Source organism: Chlamydomonas reinhardtii, chromosome 6, assembly GCF_000002595.2.
Source record: "Chlamydomonas reinhardtii strain CC-503 cw92 mt+ chromosome 6, whole genome shotgun sequence".
In the NCBI taxonomy this organism is placed as follows: domain Eukaryota; kingdom Viridiplantae; phylum Chlorophyta; class Chlorophyceae; order Chlamydomonadales; family Chlamydomonadaceae; genus Chlamydomonas; species Chlamydomonas reinhardtii.
The window spans coordinates 5,675,172-5,697,429 of NC_057009.1; the positions used below are offsets into that span (position 1 = coordinate 5,675,172).

At 64.1% G+C, this 22,258-nt stretch overlaps 5 protein-coding genes across 5 annotated transcripts; 3 read left to right on the forward strand and 2 right to left on the reverse strand.

Moving 5' to 3' along the window:
* The first annotated feature begins 44 nt into the window (after positions 1-44).
* Positions 45-1,739, forward strand: CHLRE_06g286400v5 (uncharacterized protein). Its single transcript, XM_001695309.2, has one exon. It carries the CDS (start codon positions 85-87, stop codon positions 535-537), a length of 453 nt encoding a protein of 150 aa, XP_001695361.1. The 5' UTR covers positions 45-84; the 3' UTR covers positions 538-1,739.
* A 52-nt stretch (positions 1,740-1,791) lies between these two features.
* Positions 1,792-7,874, reverse strand: CHLRE_06g286450v5 (uncharacterized protein). Its single transcript, XM_001695438.2, has 12 exons — positions 7,679-7,874; positions 7,261-7,347; positions 6,914-7,035; positions 6,566-6,652; positions 6,188-6,242; positions 5,443-5,481; positions 5,226-5,255; positions 4,990-5,050; positions 4,206-4,351; positions 3,623-3,749; positions 3,235-3,358; positions 1,792-2,863 (listed from the first exon to the last, which is right to left on the reverse strand). Exons 2-12 carry the CDS (start codon positions 7,328-7,330, stop codon positions 2,732-2,734), a joined length of 993 nt encoding a protein of 330 aa, XP_001695490.2. The 5' UTR covers positions 7,331-7,347; positions 7,679-7,874; the 3' UTR covers positions 1,792-2,731.
* Positions 7,875-7,984: 110 nt separating this feature from the next.
* Positions 7,985-12,396, forward strand: CHLRE_06g286500v5 (uncharacterized protein). Its single transcript, XM_043063351.1, has 3 exons — positions 7,985-8,402; positions 8,811-10,714; positions 10,834-12,396. Exons 1-3 carry the CDS (start codon positions 8,345-8,347, stop codon positions 11,356-11,358), a joined length of 2,487 nt encoding a protein of 828 aa, XP_042924057.1. The 5' UTR covers positions 7,985-8,344; the 3' UTR covers positions 11,359-12,396.
* A 2-nt stretch (positions 12,397-12,398) lies between these two features.
* Positions 12,399-16,443, reverse strand: CHLRE_06g286550v5 (uncharacterized protein). Its single transcript, XM_043063352.1, has 10 exons — positions 16,290-16,443; positions 15,816-16,004; positions 15,443-15,573; positions 14,934-15,101; positions 14,670-14,747; positions 14,260-14,326; positions 13,886-13,998; positions 13,622-13,707; positions 13,313-13,329; positions 12,399-13,099 (listed from the first exon to the last, which is right to left on the reverse strand). Exons 1-10 carry the CDS (start codon positions 16,327-16,329, stop codon positions 13,038-13,040), a joined length of 951 nt encoding a protein of 316 aa, XP_042924058.1. The 5' UTR covers positions 16,330-16,443; the 3' UTR covers positions 12,399-13,037.
* A 131-nt stretch (positions 16,444-16,574) lies between these two features.
* Positions 16,575-22,256, forward strand: CHLRE_06g286600v5 (uncharacterized protein). The gene is made up of 16 exons (XM_043063353.1): positions 16,575-16,778; positions 16,957-17,139; positions 17,291-17,385; positions 17,660-17,700; positions 17,899-17,977; positions 18,147-18,355; positions 18,560-18,771; positions 19,000-19,086; positions 19,272-19,388; positions 19,602-19,682; positions 19,840-19,971; positions 20,225-20,329; positions 20,694-20,775; positions 21,071-21,185; positions 21,430-21,598; positions 21,945-22,256. Exons 1-16 carry the CDS (start codon positions 16,665-16,667, stop codon positions 22,125-22,127), a joined length of 2,004 nt encoding a protein of 667 aa, XP_042924059.1. The 5' UTR covers positions 16,575-16,664; the 3' UTR covers positions 22,128-22,256.
* Positions 22,257-22,258: the final 2 nt, after the last annotated feature.

Consider the following 22,258-nt stretch of genomic DNA (forward strand, 5'->3'; position numbering starts at 1 on the left):
CTTGCATTGCAGCTTGCATTGTGCCCTTGTGACATTTTCCCAACCTTACGTAGTGATTATGCTAAGTACTTGCTATCGAGAAGAATGGGCAACCGACCAGCAAAGCATGCCGCGTCTGCGGTCTCTCCCCCTTCAGAAGAGCAAAGAGAATCAGAGCCCGCACCAAAACCACCACCCGACCCGCTTGATGAGCAATACCGACGTGATAGAGAGCGCCTTGACAGACACTTTGACCCATACTTGCAAGAGGGCTTCAACATCTACCGGGTCAATCCCCGCCGGCAAGAGGCTTACGATCGGTGTGCGCCCGAGGTGGTCAAGTTCCTCAAATGCGTGGACACGGAGGGGCCAGCATGGTTCTGGCGGTGCAATGCACTGCACATAGAGCTTCAGCAGTGCTACAACGCGGCGAAGCCTGACACCACCTCGCTCTTAACACACGCGGTGCGGGACTTCAAGGAGACAGCCAGCGAGCGGTGGGAGCAGGCCAAGTCGCTGTACAATGACATCCTCGGGGGAGGGGAAAAACGGGACTGAAGGAGGGAATGGGGCATGTGTGCGTGGGGCCGGCTACCTTGCACCGCACGGCGGGGGCACTGCCAGGGCACGGGGTAGCGCATGATGTTAGGACAGGAGCAAAATAGGATTGCGGACATGTACCATAGTATAGCCACTGTGGAGTGATTGTCTGGGGTGTCTTGACGCAGGATGTAGCGCGCAGGTCACCTCACAGCGGCGTGTCATCCAGGTGTTGTGGGCAGCTAGGCGGTAGGTTGGGATGCATGTATGAGGGCCGCAGGCGCACACCTGCCGGCGACAGTAGGGCACGTGCTGAACGAAGCACTTAATAAGGATGGCGTAGCATGTCGTAGTTCGCGCTTTGACCTCTCTTGGGAGAGTGTGTATATGCCAGTACATTCGTGTGCCATGCAAGCTGATAACGAACGTGTACAATGCCGCACTGAGAGAAATTGCCGTGGGGACTGGCTTTCAGGCGTGTTGCATCCATGCGCATGGTACATCTGGTTCAGACAAGCAGTGCTCGCTCTCGGAACGAACGTTGCGGCATGAGCTTAGGTGGATGGGCGTGTGGTGGCTCTCCCCTCACGTGTTTTGGAGTTGGCGACGTGGGGCGTGGCGACCCCATGACGTGGCGTGGTGGTCATGGTGAGGGGGGCCATGGGGTCTGCACACTCGCTACTCCCGGAGACTTAATCCCGAATATACGGCTGTTCTAGCCAAAATGACTGTTTGCGTGTGCGGCCGAAGCGGTGGTGGAGCCACGAAAGGCCAGTCCTGCGGGCACGATTGTCGCTGTCGAGCCGTGACCGGTGAGCCGGGCGAGTCATGCATGAGGCACATGCTGGACAGGTGCAAGGGACGTAGACAGGATTGGGCAGGCCATAAGTAGAGCTGGTGATGGGGATAGCCATGCCACTGCCCGGCGCAGTCGCGCTTGATGCCTTAGGGTTTGGTGCACGGTCCGGGAGGCTGGACGTTTGCCTGTGTGTGTGTGTGTGTGTGTGTGTGTGTATGTGTGTGTGTGTATATGTGTGTGTGTGTGTGTGTTAAAGAGCACAAGGAAAACATAGCGCAAAGACTGTGTGTGTGTGTGTGTGTGTGTGTGTGTGTGTGTGTGTGTGTGTGTGTGTCTGTGTGTCGCTGGTTGTAACACGGGCATAGGTGCCAGAGCAACTTGACAGGTCTGATGGCTTGCCCGCGTGTAAGGCAGCAATACTCATGACCGGGCTGTTCGCATGCACGCTACCGAACCCGGCCCAGAGACTCTAGTGAACAGTTGCAGACTTGCCGTAGCGCGTGACAGTGTTTGCAGCAGCATGTTGCAGCATGGCCGCCAGCCAGGGCCGATGACGCTGGCGCGCGCCGCACGCGCCGTCGCCCCTCCCCCCCGTGTTGTCCCCCGCTTCGTGCACACGTGGTGTTCCCGCCTGCATCAACTGCACCGATTACAGTCTCCGCCCAACACATGCGTGCTGTCTGGAGACTGGAGTCACTATTGGCGCAACTCCACACACACACACACACACGCCTCCGTTGTCGCGTTCCTCCAAGCGTTATCAAAGATGCTGTCGCAACCGGAGTGAATGGCATGGTCCAAGCATCACCTACGTCCCCGCTCTTGCCAATCAGCGTATGATAATGCGCGGTCCCGTCTCCTTGCGTTCTCTCCTGACCTCCCCTGCTCGTACCTGCATGCATATGCACACCTCCTGCGCTACCCCAACCAATCGCTCCTGTAAACTATACATATACGTACACTGGACAATGCATAAAAGCCTGCCCCGCTGGCATGGAACCCCCACCAAACGCCATGCCAACGCTGCTTTGTGATGTTGGCGGCCTTCAATCGCCGCTCAAGAAACCACACCACGATGCACCCTGACGCATCCAAGCGCGGTGCGCCACCATAACACAGTGTGAACTTTGCACGGCGTCCCGTTGGCGGCAACCCATGGACGGGTACCCACTTCGACCTCCAAAAACCAGCAGGTCAACACCGCACAAAGCCTGCCGAGCCGCCGAACGCCGGGGCGCGCAACTCCCACGCCTCTCCCAACCCGTGCAAGGCCCCTACCTACACAACCGCTGGCATCCGTCCCGCCGAGCGATCTCTTCGAAACCCACAGCCTGGTAAACCCAGCGCGAGCCGAACACGCGATCGCCAGTTTATTGCGCACTCAGCACAAGGAGCTGCGCCGCAAGCCGCCTCTCAGCACAAGGACCCGTGCCCGAACGCGCGCCGCGCCACCGTGTCCAGCTCGTAGGCAAGCACGCACTCGTCCAGCCCCACCCACAGCCGGTCGGAGGCGGCGGCGAAGGCGATGCCCGTGATGTCGTGGCCCTGCGACCGCAGCGCACGTACGTACGTGGGAGCGGGGCCAATGAGCGTGTGTGCGTGTGTGATAATCCCACGGAGAGCGGGTTGATACCGCGTGTACCGCGAGTATCTGAGCGGCTGCCGCTGATGATGCCTCAAGTCGCAGAGTAAGCAGCCAAGCCGGCTGCCTGCCCTCGTCAGCCATTGGCCACGGTTCACACACGCACACACACACACGCACACACACACACACACACACACACGCACACATACACACACATACACACACATACACACACACACGACCACGCCACACAACGCGTGCTACAGTACAGCCCCAGCAGCCCGATGGCCGGACCCCAGGCGCCGCTGGCTGCGCGGGCGCGCGCGCGCACCTGCCCGCAGCCTGCGTTGAGGTGCTGCACGGCGCTCCACTGCCGCACGTCCACGATGTGTGCCAGGTCCTCGTGCTCCGCAAACGCCATCAGGTCCAGCACGCCTGGCGAGAACTTGACGTTGCTGCAGGCGGCCGGCAGCAGGAACACACGGCATGCAGACGGTTGAGGTGACGCAACACCAGGAAGTTATCACCCGGCTCACGGCCGGCACCCCACCTCCTCTTGTACCGACGCTCCATACCACACGGGTCCGCCACTGACCCACGGCCACTGCGGCGCCCTTCCCGGCACCACGACACATCCGCTGAGTCCCCCCCCCTCCTGGGCTCCTCCTCGCTCACGGCACTGCTGTCAATGGTGCCGACCCGCCTCCTCCCACACGCACCGGCAGGCGCTGTTGAGCCTGTACTTGTGCACGGGTGCGGAGGCGCGCATGTCCCACACAGCCAACGTGCCGTCCTGGTGCGCGCTGGCCAGGAAGGAGCCGCTGGGGGACCAGGCTGTGCTGATGCCTGCAGAGGGAAGCGGGTACATTCATATGATTAATTAATAAGAGAAGGCGTAGGCAGGTACAGTAGCATAGTAGATGCGGGGGGAGGGGATACATCATTCATGATCATGTAAGAAGGAGTGAAGTTGCAGCCAGACACTGGTACAGCAGGCGCGTCGGGGCCGGGGTGGGGGCGTTCATTCCAATCCAATTACAGGTAAACCGAGACCCAGAACCCGAGTCTAGCCGACAGGGGTGTGTGTGCATGTGGGACGTGCTCGTCCGCCACGCCCGCCGCGTCCCGGCCGGCACGCCAGTGCAATCGCCTCGACCACTCCGCCCGCCATGCCCGACCCGCCGCCTTCCTCCACCAGCTGCCCTACCCCAGCTCGCCCCCACCCACCACCAGCCACCCCCTCCCCCGGCTCGCCCCCACCCTCCACCAGCCAACCCCGCCCCCCGGCTCGCCCCCGCGCACCCGTGTCGTGCGCCTGCCGGAAGCTCTGTATGCGGCTGTAGCCGCCCTCCCGCACCGCGTACACCATGGTGTCGGAGCAGTCGCCCACGCAGGACAGGTAGCGGCCGTCCGGGGACAGCGCGCAGTAGTTGATGGGCACCGGCGTGCTGCGTGTGTGCGTGCGTGTGTGTGTGTGTGTGTGTGTGTGTGTGTGTGTGTGTGTGTTAAAGAGCAAAAGGAAAACGTTGCGCAAAGACAGTGTATGCGATGCAGCAAAGCGACGGTTTACGGATGTTACCTGAAGTTACCGCGCATACCTGCTGCGTTGAGCCGCCGGTCTTACCAACCGGAAATCGCGCAACCCCCGCTACTCTAACCTCGAGGGGGGATTAGTGTCCACACGCTCTCAAGGGTGCAAACCCATGCATGTGCTCACGGTACCGTGAGGCCCAGGCACTCCTACAATTCCTAGCTCCGCGCCGCTACTCCTGGCCGCTAAGTCCAGTGTGTGTGTGTGTGTGTGTGTGTGTGTGTGTGTGTGTGTGTGTGTGTGTGTAGGCGAGGTGAGCGGAGGAGTGGGGTGGGATCGGGCGCTTGGTGGTTGGGGGAGTGGGGAGAGCGACGGGGTGTGTGATCTGAGATGGACCCATGGGAGTGTGAAGGGATGCACCGTGTCACAGCTCGGGGCAGCGGCGCTCAGGTGTGGCTCGACATCCGGGCAGCCGAAGCAGCAGTATGGCAGCGAGGCACGCAAGCGCTTGTGTCTAGGCGGAGGCTGCTGAGGCGCCCCAGGGATAACGCTTACCGGAAGGACGTGTTTGGTGTGAGCGAGTTGCTTTCGATGTTGTACACTTTGACTATGTAGTCTGTGTCAGCACCAAGAAAAGCGACAGGGCACAACACAAGCTTGACGCAGGGCGGCGCCTGAGTGCAGTGGCTTTATGGAGGGTTCGGGGACCCACCCGTGGGGCCACCATGCCTCGTAGTGCCCCAATCACCACACGTGCGGCGGCCGCGTGCCACGCGCTGCACAACGCTCACCGTTATTGCACGCCCAGAGCATGAGTCTCCCTGCGCAAGGAACGATAAAGAGGCCGCAACAAAGGTCAACCAGCTGTCGACTTGACCGACAATATCCTGCAGCTTCCTTGTAACACACACCCCAGTACCCAGCCCCCAGCCGTATCACCGCCGTTCCGTCGGCCGCAGCAGCCCCATTGCCCAACTGCACCACACCGGGCCCCAGGGTCCAGCGCACCGTTCGGCTTCGCTATGTGCACCGCGTTGTTGACCGACCCTGCAGCGACATTGGGCCGGGGCATGTGGACACGTCACACACGTCACACACGGCGTCACAATGTAACCTGCAAGTCGTCTCTGCCACGGCATAGGAGGCGTACGCGTGGTAGGCGTTTAGCATGGTTGACACTGTACTTGAGCGTGATGGCAAATATCGCGGTTTTGGCCGAGCCCGCGCGCCCGCCCCGGCCCTCTTTTACAGGACTGATACGCCACTACAGGCGCAGCTGCTCAACGGCACTGGCAACGTTGTTGTCAGCGGCAACGACAGCAGAAGCAACAGCAGCGCTAATAGCAGTGGCGGCAGTGTCCGCGTGAACCGCACGCCTTTCGTGGGCATGTCGGCACTGGTGGGAGCGGTGGACGTGCGTACGCCCTCCCAACTGCCGCACTACAGCCCTCAACTTCTTCGCGCAAGTGCGGCGGAGGGGCAGCAGAATGGTCGTGTATGGCTGTGCGGACTGGCTAAGGGCATGAAAATTTCATGGTTGGGGTAGAGAGGTGGCTGCAGCACGACGGTATGACATCGGCTGTGCCGACCGCACGCAGCCACACACCACCACCCCAACTTGAAGGCGGCAGTGCGGTACACACTGCATGCAGTGCCATCCCTCCTCATCCCTGGTCATCCCAGGTCATCCCTCCTCATGTTCTGCGGCGACCATGTGCGCCCACCCCACCACCCAGCTCCGCTGCACGCTCACCCCCCAGCGGGTCCCGGTGCAGCACCCGCTTGTCCCGGAGGTCCTTCACGAACAGCTGCGGACAGGTCGCAGGTGGGCAGGCGCGGCAGGGAGCAAGAGGTCGCGTTAGAAGGCAGCCCAGACAACAAGGAAGGAGGCCGGGCCGCGGCTTCCAGACGTCACCCCGAATCAGCAACCTCCATCTGCGTGCCGTACACACACTTACACGCACGCCGCCCTGCGGGCCGGTTCGTCCGTTGTGAGGCCCTACACACGCTGCCCGGGTCACTACGCCGCCGAGCCCACCGTGTCCCCGCCACCGGCCTGCGGCAGCACTGTTGGACGCACCGCAAGCTACCATCCCTCTCGGCACACACAGCACACTAGGCGTGCGCATACCTGGCTGGATGGCCCTCCCGCCGCCAGGATGCCGTGTGCGTACGTCATGCTGTTGGGGCACCAGTCCAGCGACAGGACCGACGTCACCTGCTCCATGAGGGAGTGCAACAGGTGGGTATGAGCGGGGCATACACACGCCAACCGTGCCGCCCCGGCCCTCTCCTCCAGATGCATCCACGCCCCTGGCCCCGGGGCCACGCATGTATGGTAGTCGCGAGCCAAACAGCATCACCCACAGTCCCGGACGGCTGAGCTTGGCGTGCCAGCGCATTGCCGGCCTCCAGGCCCTGCGCCCTATGCTGCGCCGGTCGGCACGCGCGCGCGCGCCTTATCCCTTCTGGCGCTCACCTCCCGCGTGGCGCAGTTGTAGTGCAGCACCGACGAGTCGCACACGCACAGCATTTCATCGCTGCTGTCCCCCGCCGACACCAGGTCACGCAGCTGCCAGTGGTGGATGGTCGTGCACACCTCTGCAGGCACGTGCACGTGCGCGTGGAGGGGTCCTTAGCTGGGCATGCAGGGCGCGAGTGATTGGGTGCGACAGGCTTGGGGGAGCATTGCGGGGACACGGCATCACCAGGGCACCGCCCATTCAAGTCGCGTCGGGCTTTGAGGGGACGGCGCGCGCGTGCAGTTCTTGCATCGGCACGCACTTCCCCGCCCTCCCCCCCAGCTGGCAGTGTAAGGCAACTCACCGTATCGCGTCTGCGACAGTGTGTACGTCCGATCCTCCATCTGGCCCTGCCGGCCTGATGCGGCCGCCATCCGCGCGGGCCTTCAACCTGCGGGCGCCACACCACGTGTGTGCGCAGAGTGCGAGGCTCAGACGTCCGGACGTCCGAACCGGTGTGCGTCGCTGGCACTAGGGTTGGCGGGCAGCACAGCACCCCGCGCTGCCCCGTCGTTTGCTGCCTCAGCGCCGGTCAACAAGCGCGCAGAGGATGCATCAGCGCCGCTCGTAGATCCCGCGCTGCCTGGCGCTCGCTCTCCGCGGGTTCGCCAAAAAGATGCGCTCATCTGCTGCTGCTGCTGCGCTTCTACGGCCCCGGAGCGCAGGAGCGCAACACCTCACCAACAGCAATATGCCCACTGTTTACGGGTGACCAGGCTTACCCTGGCCACCGGAGAGTCGACAGACGCTCAGAGCGCGTTTATTCGTTTTCAGTCGCACTTCTACGGCCTCTGCCTTCCTACAAAGAGCCTTTTATGGTGCAATACGTAACGCGACAAACCCGCCAAGTCAGGAGCTCTCAGCTGCAGAAGTCGTGTCTATTGCTCTTGCGTCAGTTGTGAAGAAGTCTTGAATACATCAATTTCAATTTGCATCAAGGGGAAGCGAACAATTTCGAGGGCAATTTAGTCGGTCCCAAACTTCCATCGTGGAATTTGATGGCCGCACCACGCCCTTGTTTGGAGACTCTTGACTGGCGCCATTACTTAAACCATAGCAGCACGAACAATCCCTGGCTAGGAAACCACACCGTCGCAAACTCCGGGGCAACTCTGGGGGCAACTTCTGGACCCGCACACAGAAATTGTGGGGTGTCCTCCTGAGGGCCGGGCTCGACGAGCAAATACATTTTAGCTACTCCTACTGACTTCACATTTAACAGCTGATATCTACGGGCACTGCGAGGGCTCGCTGCCCAAGCGTGCGAGTTCCCGTTTTTGAGCCTTTAGCCTACTTTTTATAGTGATATAAGCAAAAGGACTGCACCAGCGGGCAAGCCTCCTGGCTCCCTTCTGGGGGCGGGGCCCCTCGCCTGGCAGGCCTGCCTTATGGAGGAGCTTAAGCCCCAGTGGTTACGCGGAAGTTCATCGACACTTCTGCACCGAGGTGTGGGCTCTAGAACGGAGGGGTGTGACGCCGGCTTGCGAGGTCTCTCATCGTTGTTGCTGTGTGCCTGCCGCCTTCCCATGTTGCATGGTGCATTTATGTGTCAAATACTCAATGCATGGACGGGGCCCTGGACGGCCATTCCGGGGTGTCCGGTGAACGGTTGCGGGCTGCTTCGCTGCACGCCTCAAACCCCGCTGACCTGTCGCGGGTTCGGGTCGGGGCCTGTCACCGCCCTTCGTGACCGTGCCAGCGCACACGATAGTGACCCCATTGTGCTGACCCACCCATGGACAACCAGTGCAAGCGTGCGGCAATGCCAACAGTGGCACACAAACGCATAGCCCCGGCCGGGGCAGGCGGCCCTGACCAACTATGCCGTCGCCGCTCGGGGTCCTTCGCTCGCAGGCGACCCAGGTGACGCCACGAAGTGGTCTAAACCACCCAACAACGACAACACCAGCTCCAGCCAGAGGTCATTAGGGCCACCCGACCCCTGGTCCAACTCGCGCATCTCGGGCGGCGCTCCCTACACGGCCAGCGGCCCCAGCAACGGCAGCGGCCCTGCGCGCGTTTCCTCAAGTACCGATTTCGGACGGCCCACCGGCACTGGCGTCGGCGGTCCTGATGCGCGCGACCGTTTGTCTTCGGAGCGCTCCTGGAAGGCCCTAGGCACTCCGGGCGGTTCGGGGGCCTCGTCTTCTCGGTCCGGGTATGTGCCGCCGGGTGGTGGCGGAGGCGGCGGCGGTATTGGCGGGCTGCGGCCCGGTGGCGCTGCGCCGCTGCGGGACGATCCCACCCGGGACCGAGATGCCGGCGCCATCTCACTGAAGCCGGGCGGCGGCACCGGGGGCTATGGGGGCTTCGGGGGGCGGGGCGCGTTCAGCAGCGCCGGCAGCCGCTCCCTCGGCGGCGCGGCCGACGGCGCAGATGGCGGCATGGGCGGTGGACGGCTGGAGCGGCCACAGGAGAGCTGGCCAATGCCCACGTCATCGAATGCCGGTGGTCGTGCGACGCCGTCGGGTGCGGGTGGCACCGGCGGCGCCAACGGGCGGCCGGGCGAGGATGGCATGCGCCCGGGATTGGCGAACGGCACCAGTGGCGTCGGCCCAGCTGGTTCCAAACCTGCGTCGCAGCAGCCGCTCAGCCTCGAAAAGGATTTCCCCTCGCTGCGGCCGGCGGCCGCCGCAACAGCCAACGGCTCGTCTGCCACTGCGCCCGCTGCCATGTTGGGCACTTCGGGCGCCGCTGGCGGTGTGTCCTCGCCGCTGCTGGACCCGCTGAGCAGCAGCAGCAGCTCGGCGGCGCCGCCCTACCGCCAGACGTTCCTGTCGGCCCGGACCACCTCCAACTGGACCAGCAAGCTGGCGGAGGCGCCGCTGCTGCCACCGCAGTCGGAGACACCAGCGCGGCTGCTGGACGACGGCGCAGGCGTCGCAGGCGTGCTGCCGGCTGCCGCCGCGCCGTCGCCCTCACCCTCGCCGCCGCCTGTCGCGCCCGCTGCGCCTGCACCAGCGGTGCCGCCGCGGCCGGCGGGCGTCTGGGGCTCGGCCGCTGCCGCCGCAGTCGCGGCGGCGGCGCCAGACGGCGGTGCCGGCAGCAGCAAGGCCCGCATGGAGCAGCTCGCTGTGCGCCAGTCGAAGCAGCTCATACCCGTGCTCAGCTCGGGAAGCAGCAAGGCCAAGGCGGTGGGTGGCGTGCCGGCGGCGCCCAAGCCCGTGGTGCCGGTGCCCACGCCGGGCCTGCTGAAGCTTATGGGCGCCAAGCGGACCGGGGCGGGAGCTGGCGTCGGGGCCGGAGCTGGCCTGGGCGGCGGCGGTGACGACACGGGCGGCAGCGGCGTGGTGGTACTGACCAGCAACACAGTGCTGCTGACAAAGAAGGCCGCCGCGCCGCTGGACAAGCCGCTGGTCGCGTTGCGGCCCGTCACGGCTGCGGCATCTGCCGTGCCTCCTGCGCCTGGCCCTGCCGCTGCAGCTGCAGCTGCAGCAGAGCCGCAGCCTCCGTTGGTGGGAGCTGTTGCGGACGGCGTCGGCGGCGGCGTTGCCAACGGCCTGGCGAGCTCAGGGTGCTCCGTGACGGTGGAGGCGCGCCCCGCGTCACCGGTTCCGGAGGCGCCGGCGCCGGCGCCGCAGCAGGAGCCGCAGCAGCAGGAGCCGCAGCAGGAGCCGCAACCCGAGCCGGCGCCCGGGCCGGAAGCGCCGGCGCAGCCGTTGATGCCGCCGCCGCGGGCGGCGCCGCACCCGGCGCTGCAGGTGACGGCCGAGGAGGAGGCGTTCCTGAGGTCGCTGGGCTGGACCGGCTTCGACGAGGTAAGGCGGCATGGATGGGTAGATGTACTCTCCAAGCTCTGTCTATTCAGCGCTGGAGCACATGTATCTGCGTCCCTGCCTGCGCTGCTGCTGACCTTACTGCGTGCGTTGGATCACAGGACGGCGAGGACGACGAGACGGCGGCGCTGACGGAGGAGGAGATTGCCGCATTCCGGGCCCAACAGCAGCAGGCCACCCTTCCGGCCGCGGGCAGCATCGTCGCGGCGCCGCAGCCGCACCCTGCGGCCCACGAGCCGCACGCGCACGCCCACTACCACCAGCCGCCCCACCACACGCACCTGCACCACCAACACCACGCCGCCCTCCCGCAGCACAACCCGCTGCACCAGCACCACCAGCCGCCGCTGCTCGCTCCGTACGCCGGCTCTGCGCTTGGGCCCCGCTACGCCCCCAAGCCGCTGCCGGTGCCCATGCCCATGGGTGCGGGTGGCGGTCACACGGTCCCGTTGATGGTGCCAATGGCTGGCGGAGTGGCTGCCGGCGGACGACAGGCGGCGCCGCGCGCCGTGGTGGGCGGCGGCGGGCGCGGCGGCGGCGCCGTTGGCGGCAAGCCCCTGATTGTGGCGGCCAGCTATGGCAGTGAGGCGTTGAGCACCACTGACTCGGACTCGGAGTGCGAGTGAAGCACTGGGGTCCGTGCGAGCTGGGGGCAGGCGCTCAGGGCCAGGGGCACCCGGACGCTGGTGGTGCGCGGTGCTGCCGCAAGGGAGGGAAGCGGCCTAGCGGCGTTGATCCAGTGGCCAAGCAGCAAGGCGGGGCCATGACCCCACTTGAGAATGGCACTCAGTCCCTCACGCTCCCTCGACCGTGCTTCGAGCACTTGACCGGCCGCCCAATCCCGATTGGTGCGGGCTCGTCCGCCTCAGACTCGCTGCAGGTCAGATCTTTGGGTTTAAACCCTTGATGTCTAGGATTACCGGTACCATGCGGCGTGATGGGAGGGGGCACAAGAAGAGCAACAACTTGGGGCTGGGATAGTAATACATTTCATGCATAGCCGCTTGCAATACCGCTGGCCTAACTCTGGTACTGCGCGATGGAGTAGGTCTTCAAGTGACGTCGCAACGTATTTGCGGGACTTGTCTCGTTGGGTGTGGTCACCCTAGCATGTGTGGAGTGGCATGATGGGAAGATGGCCTTGAAAGGGCGCCGTGGCAGGACGGGCAGCTGTGTTGTTTTGCCTTCGACTGAACCCCTGCTTGCATACCGATCCGCGTCACAGGCAGAGATTCGCTTGTGTTCTAGGCGTGCTTGTACGGTATTAGAGTATGCCAGGTCATTAGAGTGCATTGCGTGTTTGATACCGCCCACGCGCGCGGGGCGTTACGTGATGCCACCTTCCAACAATTGTTTAGGTCGGGGGAAATCCTCTCAAGTGCACCGTGCATCACGGACTGAGTATGAGTCATTGGCAGGTGACCAGTGCTGCGTGAGCAGGGGGTGGCCACGCTGCAAGGAAGGCTTGTGAAAGAAGTCGCAATTCGGCATATGTGTGGGCAAATGCAATCCGAGAAATGGTTGACCTGACCTGGATGATTGTGGACAGCAGGGAGTCAGAGGGGAGTCGGTCCAAGGTCTGACTGCAATCGGTAACCCTGCATATGCTCGGTATGATGCAAGCCCACGTTAGTAGCGGCACACCGACGACCGCTAGAGGCCACGCACGGGAGAGGCCTTTCTGCGTTTACCGCACTTTGTCAACTGTCACAACTGTACAGGCAGCAGGGGCCTGTCCAACTCAGAAATTGATGACATCCACCTCCTCACTTCCTGCCAAGCAGCTGGTCCAACTGTCTCTGACTTCCCGTCGCGGTGTCCAGGGATCCCCCAAGGGATTTCCCTCACCTCCTGTTGATTGCCAGTCCCCAGCGTCAAGCTCACACACCCTCACAACGCGCGACACTTCCTGCAGCCCGGGACACATCACCGCCATCAAAGGCCACGCCCGCTGACAAAACAAAGTTCTTTACTGTTCGAAACTCTTCACGTGGCGTACGAAATGTTGCAATTCTTCAGACAGCACACGCCGCAATCTGGCACAACTCGCACGCTCCACGCCTCTTGTCACGTCCGCCTGGCTGTGACATGCTACAGACACACGCACTGATCAAAACGCACTCTTCCTCTCTTCATCCTCATGGGCATCCACACCTGCGCAAGCACCCGCATGCATCCTTAGCCTACCAGGCTCTAGCCACCGCTTGCCACTCGGCCGTTCTGCACAGCACGCCATCAGACCCCGTGGACAGGCGCACACCACGCCATGGCACATCACTGGCGCTGCCAACTCCCCACAAATCACTCAGTCATCGCGGCCGCCCGCGAACATCGTGAGCAGGCGGAGGATGGTTGTGTACATCCACACTGCAGGTGGCGGCAGCGGCAGTAGCGGCAGCACAGAACAGGAAGTGAGCATCAGTCGTTTGCAGGTCATTTACTCGGAACCCCACGGAAATGGTCACAGCGGGGCAATAGCCCACGCGAGCATTCCCCGCATCCTTGCACCCGAGCCTCTATAATGTGGCTAGGCCAATGCTGCGGGCGTCCTGGCGTGTGTCAAGCACCCGAGGCACGCACCTAGGGTCATCATCAGGCTGCAGCAGCACGGCGGGAAGGGCAGGGGAAGGGCACAGGCGTCATCAGGCAGGCACGCAGCCACGTGACAGGAAGCAGCAGCAGCCCAGAGTAAATTGTGGCGTGCCGCACACGCCGCATCGCTTATGACCTTCCCACACGCGCTTACTACCGGTAACACGGTAAGAGCACACGGAGCAATTAAGTACCGCTTCGCCAGCCTGGGACAGTCCGGCGTAATCCCCGGATACTACTGGCAACATTGGACATGCTGCCAAACGACCTGTGGCAAAAACCTGGGGTCACACCCACCTGAAGCCTGAGTACCACTCGAACCAGGCAGGCATGCGGGCGCGCGCGGCTGACTTGATCATGTCAAAGTCAAGTAGCAGGTTGGCCTGGGGGAGGGACGAAAGCAGGCGCTATTGACAGCAGGATACGGTACGTGGATGGGGAATGTAGGAAAGCAGGTCGTGTCCAGTTTCTAACATGTGCTGATGCTGTTTGCCAATTGAATCGACGGCGAGGCGTATATGCCGATAGTCCCTTGCCGTTGCCCTCCCTCCCTATACCCACCGCCGCCAGTCCCGCCGCCACCAGGCCAATGCCCATGCCGATGGGCCCGCTGGACAGCAGTGCCGGCATGCGCACGCCGAACATGGACAGGACCCACGTGAACAGCATCGTGACTGCAGCAGGCGGGTGGGTGGGTGGGTGGGTGAGCGGGGCGAAAGGCAGCAAAGGTGATGGTTGTCAGGCCGAGGCGTAGGCGCCGAGGAGGCAGTACGTGACCACTGGCCGAGATACCGAAGGTCCGCCAAGCACCACATACAATACGGTAAGCGCTTGGTTCCGCCCCTCCACTTCGCCCCACATACACACTCTTGCAACCCGATCGGGCCCGCAACGCTAGCCCTGCCACCCCCACCCATCGCGCCCCCTCAGCTTACTGAAGTATGCGCCGCTGACCATGATGACGCCGTCACGGAACTTGTCCGTCACCTTGATAATGCGTGTCTGCAAACAGCGCCATCACACAGCACACATACCGCAGGACTACAAGTTTGATTTGGTTGCTATCGTGTGTAGGCTACAGCCAACTGCGCGGTAAGTGCAGCAGAGATGGGGCGCCGACGTGAGCGCCGACGTGAGCACGAAGCGCCGACAGAAAATTCATTCAGAGTTCACACACACGTTCAAGGGCCTCGCTGTTCCGCGGAGCGGCTGGCGCGCGGCAGCCAGGTGAGCAGCGTTCAACGTAACCTGCCAACCTGTCCATGCCCACGACTCCCCAATCTCCCCTGCCCTGCACCACGTGCCTGCCCCACCAGCCCGGTCCTCTTTCTGCTGCTCCTCGCACCTGGTACGCGATGAGCATGGATGCCGAGGTGCCGAACGTGAGCATCAGCGCGTTCATCACAATGCCCGGGTACACCATCTGCGGGGCATAAATCGATTGAACCAAAGAAATACAGTCAATCATGCCATCGCGGTCTGCCTAGTAGCACACTGCAAGGCACACATACATGCTACACGGCCCCTCATTCCTTACTCGTAGTTCTCACCGGATCGCTCAAACAGCCTTGCTTCCCTGCCTGCCTCCCTCCCTCCCTCCCGCCCTCACCTCCAGCATGAGGCTGTACCCCGCCATGGCCACGCCCTGTGAGGCGCTGAACACCAGACCAGTCGCCGCGGCCCACTGCGGCTTGAACATGGTCACCAGCGCCGCCAGAGCCGCCACCAGGCCCGCGCCCTTGCTAGCCGCCAGTAGCGCCACATTGCCGGTCAGGATCTGGAGCCGTGTGAGAGCGAGGCGAGTGGTTGGGAAGTACGCATGGGCTTTGACAGTGTCAGCAACAAGGCAGTATGGGCGCTCGCGGCCCTCCCCGTGAGCTGCCTGCTGTGACGCGCACCACACAGCTCCAGCTCCTGGTTTCGCAGCCCCAGACGCAGCCGCAGCCGGGCACGTACCGGCATGTCGCTTCACTCTCATTCTCACTTCCACCTCCACACATGCTCTCTCGCCCTTACGCGACCCTCCATGAGCCTCCCCTGCGCCACCCCTGACACCAGCTGCACGTGCGCAGCCCGTGCACCCTTGCCCTTCCCCCTCGGTCCCTCCGCTCTCCGTACCTGCGTCCATGTGGCGGCGGCGCACGCCATGGTCACCGCCAGCATGAGCGACGTCTTCTGCACCGCCCCATCCACACTCATGGGCGGGCCCGAGCGCCCGTAGCTCTCACCCACCGCCTCCTCCACCTTGCCTGTTGAGGGCGTGCGAGTGCCACACGGTCGCCCGCGGTGAGCCCCATCCACACGAGGGCAACATGGCATGACCGGTGGCGCCACCGCCACAACCAACACGGCGTCCGTGTATGTGTGCGCGTCACAAATGCTCGCTTTTACAGCTGGTAGTCAACCGCCCCTTGTCTCCGCCCCCATACGCTAGTCCCATCCTTGGCCCGAGTGGCAGCGGCGCGCCCGCTGCCCCCACTAGGCCTCTCACCAAAGGTGAAGGCGGGGTTGCTGGACGTGGACCGCATCACCCGCGTAATCACGCCATGGCGGCTGCAGCCGCTCGGTGTGGACCCGCTCAGGCCTAGGCCGGGGCACGCTGGCCGCAGCAACGAGGCGCGGCCTGAGCAAGTCGACGGCAGAGGGGCTGGCAGGGCGGCTGAGGTGCGAGCGCTGGTGCCTACGTGAGGCACGTTCGGCAGTTGGCACAGTTTGTACGGCTCCCAAAGTCGAGGTATATGACGCAGCTGCTATGTTTAATGGCCAGCAACACCACGCCAGATAGCTGCGCCCCAGCCAGAGCTGTGGCGGGCCGAGGAGCCTCGCGAGAAGCATCGAGCCTTCTCGAGGTGCCCAACGTTGGCGCTGACCTCTAGGTCTGTTGCAGCTAAAGCCTCACACACGTCACACACGCTACGTTGCACCTGCACAAGCATGAATTCAGAGCGGCGCGACCGACGCTCACCGATCGGCACCGCCGCAGCCAATTTGGAGGATGCGAGCATTGCGATATGGCAGGTGTCACCTACAGTGCACAAGTAATGTACCCAATATGCAATCCGACGATAAGAGAGACGCTCGCTAATTGGGACCTATACGTGACGCACAAGAATGTAAGGTTTATATAGTCTCATACATAGGGCAGACCTATTTTAAGGAGGGCTGAAAGCTTTGGAGTCGGCGAGCGGCCCGATTGCATTCATCTCAGCGCACGCATGTCCGTGGTTGGGTTGTCATTTAATGTAACCAAGTAATATTTTTGTGACTTGCATTATTACTCAGTAGACTTGCGTGGCTACGGGACGACCGCGCCTGCCCGCGAGGACTCGTGTATGGACCAATGTCAGCAGCCCCTGAATCCGTGAATCCCACCGATATTGTAGAAGCTTTGGTTAGGGAGTACCTGGTTCGTGCAGGCTGCACAAAGTCCTTGGAGGAGTTCAACAAAGAGAAGGTGAGGCTCTTGGACGATCTGGCGCGCATACTGTGCAACATGATGCATGGGGACGAGTAAGCAGCAGCTGCCCAAAGCTGCGGAAGGGCACAGCGGTGTGGCATTTGTGCCACATCTGACATGTGGCAATGCCCCCACCCTGACAACCCCCACGCCCCTTGCTGCGCCGCGGCAACAGCCCAAACACAGCAAGAGCATCACCAAGCGGGAGGTGCTTCGTAAGTCGCTGGGACTTGATAAAGCAGCTGCTTACTACAAGAAGCAGAACCCCACTGCGGAGGGGGTGCCCGCGACACTAGACGTCTGGGTGCTGTACCAGATGGCCAAAGTCAACACGTGGTCAGACGGGCCTGGTGCACAGGTGCGGGGCTGCTGCTCAGCGGATCGCAACTTTGCCGGACTGCCTGGGCTATGCAGGCCGGAGGGGGTTGTTGAATAAGCGGCACGGACGAGCCCTGATGTTCGCTTGGCGCTTTAACCCCCGCCGTCCGTAACACCGCCCGTATCAACAGGCGCCCCGCCCCGCGGCAAAGCCTGCTGCGGGCCCGCGAGGAGATGGCCCGGAGGATGCGTCCGCGCCCGTGGCTTCCTCGATGATGCCGCGCCGGTGGGTGGATCGGTGGACGACACGGGCTGCTGGAGAGGACACTGGGATGGGGTTAGGTTGTGAGCGGGGCGACTGCAAGGGGCGACGTGGTGTGGTGGCTTCCCTGGGTGCAGCCGAGGACATGGATTGGATGTATCCACGCCATCGTCACCAAAGCTTTTCGAACTGATGAGGTTACGCAGATGCACTGTCTGGGGTTGCATCGGTACCGCGCGTACTGAGGACATCCTCCGTCACGCTGCTTGCACCGCTGGCTCGACGTCCCACACCGCAGGCCCAGCGCTCTGGGGCTAGCCACTGCACCCACCGCTCCAGGTGAGTGCCTTACTTGGCTGCCTCGTGGGCCAGGTCTCATGCAGGCTCCTGTGTACCCTAGCCCTTACCAGCGCTGTGCATTTGTGAAAGCGGTTGTACAGCCATGGCGTGCGGGTCACACAAGCAAGCGGGCCGGCGCGTGCTGTTGTCGTCGCGTTTTGTTGTATGCTGACACCGTCGCATTGGCACCGACCACAGGGGGTCTTCCGCCGCCACGCCAGGGCTTTGCAGTGCCGTCGCCGTCATCAGGGGCGTCGCCAGCTGGGACCCCCCGCCGGTGCGTGGCCGGGTGTTGGCTGTGGGGCTGCGGCCGTGCTGGACTGGGACTGGTACTAGAACCAGGAGCAGGGGCACGGTGCATGACCTGTCACATGGGCGCAGATGGCCGCACGGCACCGGCACGCCTGCGTGGCACTCACCACGTGTGCCCAACCTCCTGCCCGCAGCCCCGACGGCGCCAGCGACAACTCCCCGGCTGCCGCCCGACCCGCCGCACGGCTGAGCGCGCCGGGCATGCCGCTCTCGGCGTCCGCCAGCGCGCTGCGCGGGCCCGGCCTGGGCTCCGGCTCGGGCACTGGCTCGCCCGCAGCGGGGGTGTCGCCGGCGCCGCGCATGTCCACCATGATGATGGGCACGCCCAACGCCGTCAAGATTGGTGCGCAGCTGTGGGCCGCAACTGTGGGCCGGGGGCGCACACGATGCATGGTTTGCGTACTTGCATACCATATGTGTGGGCGGGGAGTCCGGCACCGAATCGGTTCAGTCGATGCGCTTTGCCTTGCCAAGCACATGCCTGTCGGAGGCGAAATTACGCATGCAAGGGCTCTAGTCACAGCGAAGCCTTGCTCCCTCCTCGCAGCCAGCGGGCCGGCGACAGGGCCGGCGGGCGGCATGTCCGCCACGGCGCCGCCTCGCGCGCCCGCCGCCCGGCCCTCTGGCGGCAACGAGCTGGTGCTGGAGGACTGTGACGAGGAGTTCGGGCAGGACGACGCGGGCGGCCACGGAGCCAGCATGGGCGCGGCGGGCTTCGCCACCATGCGCATCTCGGGCGGGCCCGCGCTGCGCAAGCCGGTGCGTGCGGGGGCTGGGGCACGGGGCTGGGGAACTGGAGGCCCGGGCGTGGCGGCTGGGGCTGCTGGCTTGCTGGTCGTGGCGCAGTGACACTTATCCGGCGCGAAGCCCTTCAGCTTACCACTTACCTTTCCAGGATGAGGCCTGCGCGGGTTGCCATGACGTATTCTGAGCCTGGCATGGTTGCAACGGCGCTGTGCACATGCGCGCAATGCACATGGGACGCAGGGCACCCCCATCTCGCCTGACACCATGCGGCAACTGAAGACGCTGCTGTGGGGCAACATGGGCCAGCCGCCGCCGTCATGGAAGCAGGTACGTGCTGGCGAGGTCGGGGCAGGCCTATGGAAGGAGTTTGCTGTATGCAGCAATAGCGCATTGCACCCCCTTATATACCCGCTTTTCTGTAGCTCCATGCCCAATGCCCCATGTAGCTAAGGCCTCGCTCCTGCCAATCTGGCCCCCAACGCTCTCCTTCTCCCCTCCCCTCCCGGACCCAGGGCTTCTTCTTCAACACGCACGCGGGGCTGCAGTTCGGGCTGGTGCAGAAGCTGGGCGGCCCCTGCGGCGTGCTGGCGGCGGTGCAGGCGCACATCCTGGGGGCGCTACACAGCCCGGTGGGTGCGGTGGAGGGGCATGGGGTGCATTGCTGGGTGGATGGGTCCTACGACACGGGCCGCCATATTGCTGGATGGGCAGGCATTAGGTTCTACCAGCCACTGCTGTGATGCCCCACGTGCAAATGGAATGTGCGTTGGGTGGTATGCACCTGGCCTCGCCTCCCTCCTTGTCTCCCTCCTCCTCATCCCGCCCTGTCCCTCCTCCTCCAGACCACCGGCTTCAACACGACTCCCCGCACGCCAGAGCAGCTGTCGGCGCTGACGGCCGCCATTGCGGAGATCCTGTGGGACGTGAGTGAACACCACGGTGGTGGCATCACCTGCATGCCTGCGCTAATGGCGGGCTGACAGACGGGTACAGTAGGCGTAATAGCACCTCTCAACCACAACCTCATCTGCCCATCTCAATATTTGCTGGCCGTGCTGCCTGGCACCTTTGCACGCGCAGGCCCGCATGGGCCCCCACTCGGTGCTGGTGCTGCCCGAGGGCGAGGCGGGCGGCGCCGCCAGCAAGCTGGGCTACGACCAGCTGTGCCGCACACTCACCAGCCACAGCGCATCCAGCCGGGAGGCGCTGGTGGTGGGTGTCCGGGGCCGGGGCCGGGGCCGGGGCCGGGGCCGGCGGGGCAGAGCCGGGATGGGCGCACAGCGCGGGGCGGCATCCAGTCGATGATGCTCACGCAGCATGGGACCTAGGCAGCAGACCGCGGCAAAGGCAGCACGGTGTGGCGTGGGATGGTTGGCGGGGCGTGCATGGCCCAACTCATGCACGTGCTCCGCGTGACACGGCCTCGTCCGTCAGCCGCATCCCGCCTGCGCCCTGCGCCGCGCAGGACTTGGTCCGCGGCGCGCTGCCGCTGCTCATGTCGGAGGACGGCTGGGGTGTGGTGCTGCTGGTCATGAGCGCCGCGCTCAGCAGGGGCGTCGCAAACGTGCGGGTGAGCGCAGGCGGCAGGGAGAGGAGGGCAGGGGCGGGGAGGGGAGGTGCGGAGCGGGGCGGGGCGGGGCGGGGGGGGGGAGGAGGGGCGGGGCGGGACGGGGGCCGCAGCTGCAGGCAGCAGCGGGCTCAGTGGCAAGCGAGGCTGCGGCCGCTGCTAGGCTCCTCGGCCTGACCAACGTCGCCTGGAGCCCACGGCCAGTGGCGGCACCTGTATCCGCGCCTCCAGCGGCGAATGGGCGTGGGCTTGTCTGCCGCGCGTGTGCTCGGCCTGACGCACAAGCGCACAACACCGCTGCCCCCGCCTGCGCCTGCGCGCCCGCCTACCCTGCCTGCCTGTGTCGTGCCTCCTCCCTCCGGCGCAGGCCGACATGGACGAGCCCAACAACAGCCTGATGGGCATGCACGGCTACTGCACCCAGGAGCTGGTGCACCTGCTCATACTGGGTGGGTGGGTGGGTGGGTGGCAGGGTGGGATGGGGGGGGGGTCCACCGTCCCATAAGGAAGGAAACACAGAAGAGAGAGCAAGCAGGTCACGCGGGTCACGGGGGTGGGTGAGGAGCTGGCAGCAGCTGGCAGGAGGGGAAAAGGTGGGGGAGGAGAGCAGGATGGCAGCAGGCCGGCGCAGAGGGGCGAGCAGCGTCTTTGCATCCCGCTGCGTTGGCTGCCGCCCTGCCCACGGCGTCTGCCTCTGCTCTGCCGCCTCGCCTCGCCTACCTGACTGCCTGGATGGCTCTGTAGGGTCGGCCACGTCCAACGTGTTTGACGGCAACAAGGACCTGGACGGCACCACCACGCTCAAGGGCATCAGCCGGAAGTGCAGGCTGGGTATGCTGACGCTGTTCGAGTGGTACAAGTGAGTGGGGTGTGGGAAGTGGCAGGTGCGAGCGTGACAACACGCGTACCGTACTGGTGCCCCCCTACATGCCGTACCTGTAACGCCATCAGTCATGTACGGCTGCCCCCCACCCCAGCGCGATGCCTCAACCCGGCTTGGCTGTCCCATGCTGTTCCCTGCGTTGTCCTGCTCTCTGCTGCTGTGCCACCTCTCCCCACGCTCCCTCCCAAGTCCCCACCCACCCCGCCCCACGCCTGTGCAGGTACGTGGAGGTGGGCGCCTCGCTCAAGAGCCCCTCGCTGCCGGTGTGGGTGGTGTGCAGCGAGAGCCACTTCACGGTGCTGTTCGCGGCGGACAAGGACAGCGGCGCCCGCTGCATGCGCGATGCGCTGCCCTTCGACCTGTGCTACTACGACGAGCTGGCCAACATGGTGCGGGCGGGCGCCGCGGAGGCGGGGGCGGGGGGCGGGAGGCGAGGGGGAGGCGCATCAAGTGCGGGGAACAGGTGCGGGAGGCAGAGCCAGACGTGAGGCAACATGAGGGCTGGGCCCGGGAGCTGGGCCCCCGCCTGCGGCGGGGGGGGGGGGGGGGCACACCCAACCCGAGCGCACCGCAGTAATGATATGGAAGGAGGTCTGCGCACGAGGTCACCGTACGTGGGGGTTAGGGGCAAGGCGCGGATGTTCAGGGAACCCCTAGCTGTTTGACTAACGCGTGCTTAGCGCTTCCTCCACACTCATGCCGCCTGCGACGCACCGACGGACCCGCCCCACACAGGACTCGATCATCAAGCTGTCTGTGTCCAAGGACCCGCGAGGCGGCTGGACTGCCAAGATGGGCACCACCATTGGAGACCGCGGCAAGTGCGAGGGACACAACATCCCGCCGCTGGAGTGCGTGATTGAGACGCGCTGGCCGGGCGTGAAGGTCGACTGGAACGGGCATGACCCCATTCTGTGAGCGCGTGCGTGAGGCGAGCTGATGAGTTGCTGATCAGGACGGGGCATGGCGTGACGGTATGTAGCGGTGGTGTGGCATAGGCTAGCGGTTGCCGCGGTGTCTCGAGTAGAGAATGTGGAAGCAGTGAGTTA

Bases quoted from the DNA above. Each gene is read 5' to 3' on its own strand.
- CHLRE_06g286400v5 (XM_001695309.2), top strand. From the start codon at position 85: ATGGGCAACCGACCAGCAAAGCATGCCGCGTCTGCGGTCTCTCCCCCT.
- CHLRE_06g286450v5 (XM_001695438.2), bottom strand. From the start codon at position 7,330: ATGGCGGCCGCATCAGGCCGGCAGGGCCAGATGGAGGATCGGACGTAC. The intron at 5,051-5,225 runs GTGAGCGTTGTG...GTGCTGACACAG, and splicing joins GCTCTGGGCGTGCAATAACG to ACTACATAGTCAAAGTGTAC. The intron at 2,864-3,234 runs GTGCGCGCGCGC...CTGCGGTCGCAG, and splicing joins TCAACGCAGGCTGCGGGCAG to GGCCACGACATCACGGGCAT.
- CHLRE_06g286500v5 (XM_043063351.1), top strand. From the start codon at position 8,345: ATGGAGGAGCTTAAGCCCCAGTGGTTACGCGGAAGTTCATCGACACTT. The intron at 8,403-8,810 runs GTGTGGGCTCTA...CTTCGCTCGCAG, and splicing joins ATCGACACTTCTGCACCGAG to GCGACCCAGGTGACGCCACG. The intron at 10,715-10,833 runs GTAAGGCGGCAT...GTTGGATCACAG, and splicing joins GCTGGACCGGCTTCGACGAG to GACGGCGAGGACGACGAGAC.
- CHLRE_06g286550v5 (XM_043063352.1), bottom strand. From the start codon at position 16,329: ATGCTCGCATCCTCCAAATTGGCTGCGGCGGTGCCGATCG. The intron at 15,102-15,442 runs GTACGGAGAGCG...ACACGGCTCCAG, and splicing joins CCGCCGCCACATGGACGCAG to ATCCTGACCGGCAATGTGGC. The intron at 14,327-14,669 runs GTGCGAGGAGCA...CGCTGTTTGCAG, and splicing joins CCATGCTCATCGCGTACCAG to ACACGCATTATCAAGGTGAC.
- CHLRE_06g286600v5 (XM_043063353.1), top strand. From the start codon at position 16,665: ATGTCAGCAGCCCCTGAATCCGTGAATCCCACCGATATTGTAGAAGCT. The intron at 18,772-18,999 runs GTGCGTGCGGGG...CATGGGACGCAG, and splicing joins GGCCCGCGCTGCGCAAGCCG to GGCACCCCCATCTCGCCTGA. The intron at 19,389-19,601 runs GTGGGTGCGGTG...CTCCTCCTCCAG, and splicing joins TGGGGGCGCTACACAGCCCG to ACCACCGGCTTCAACACGAC.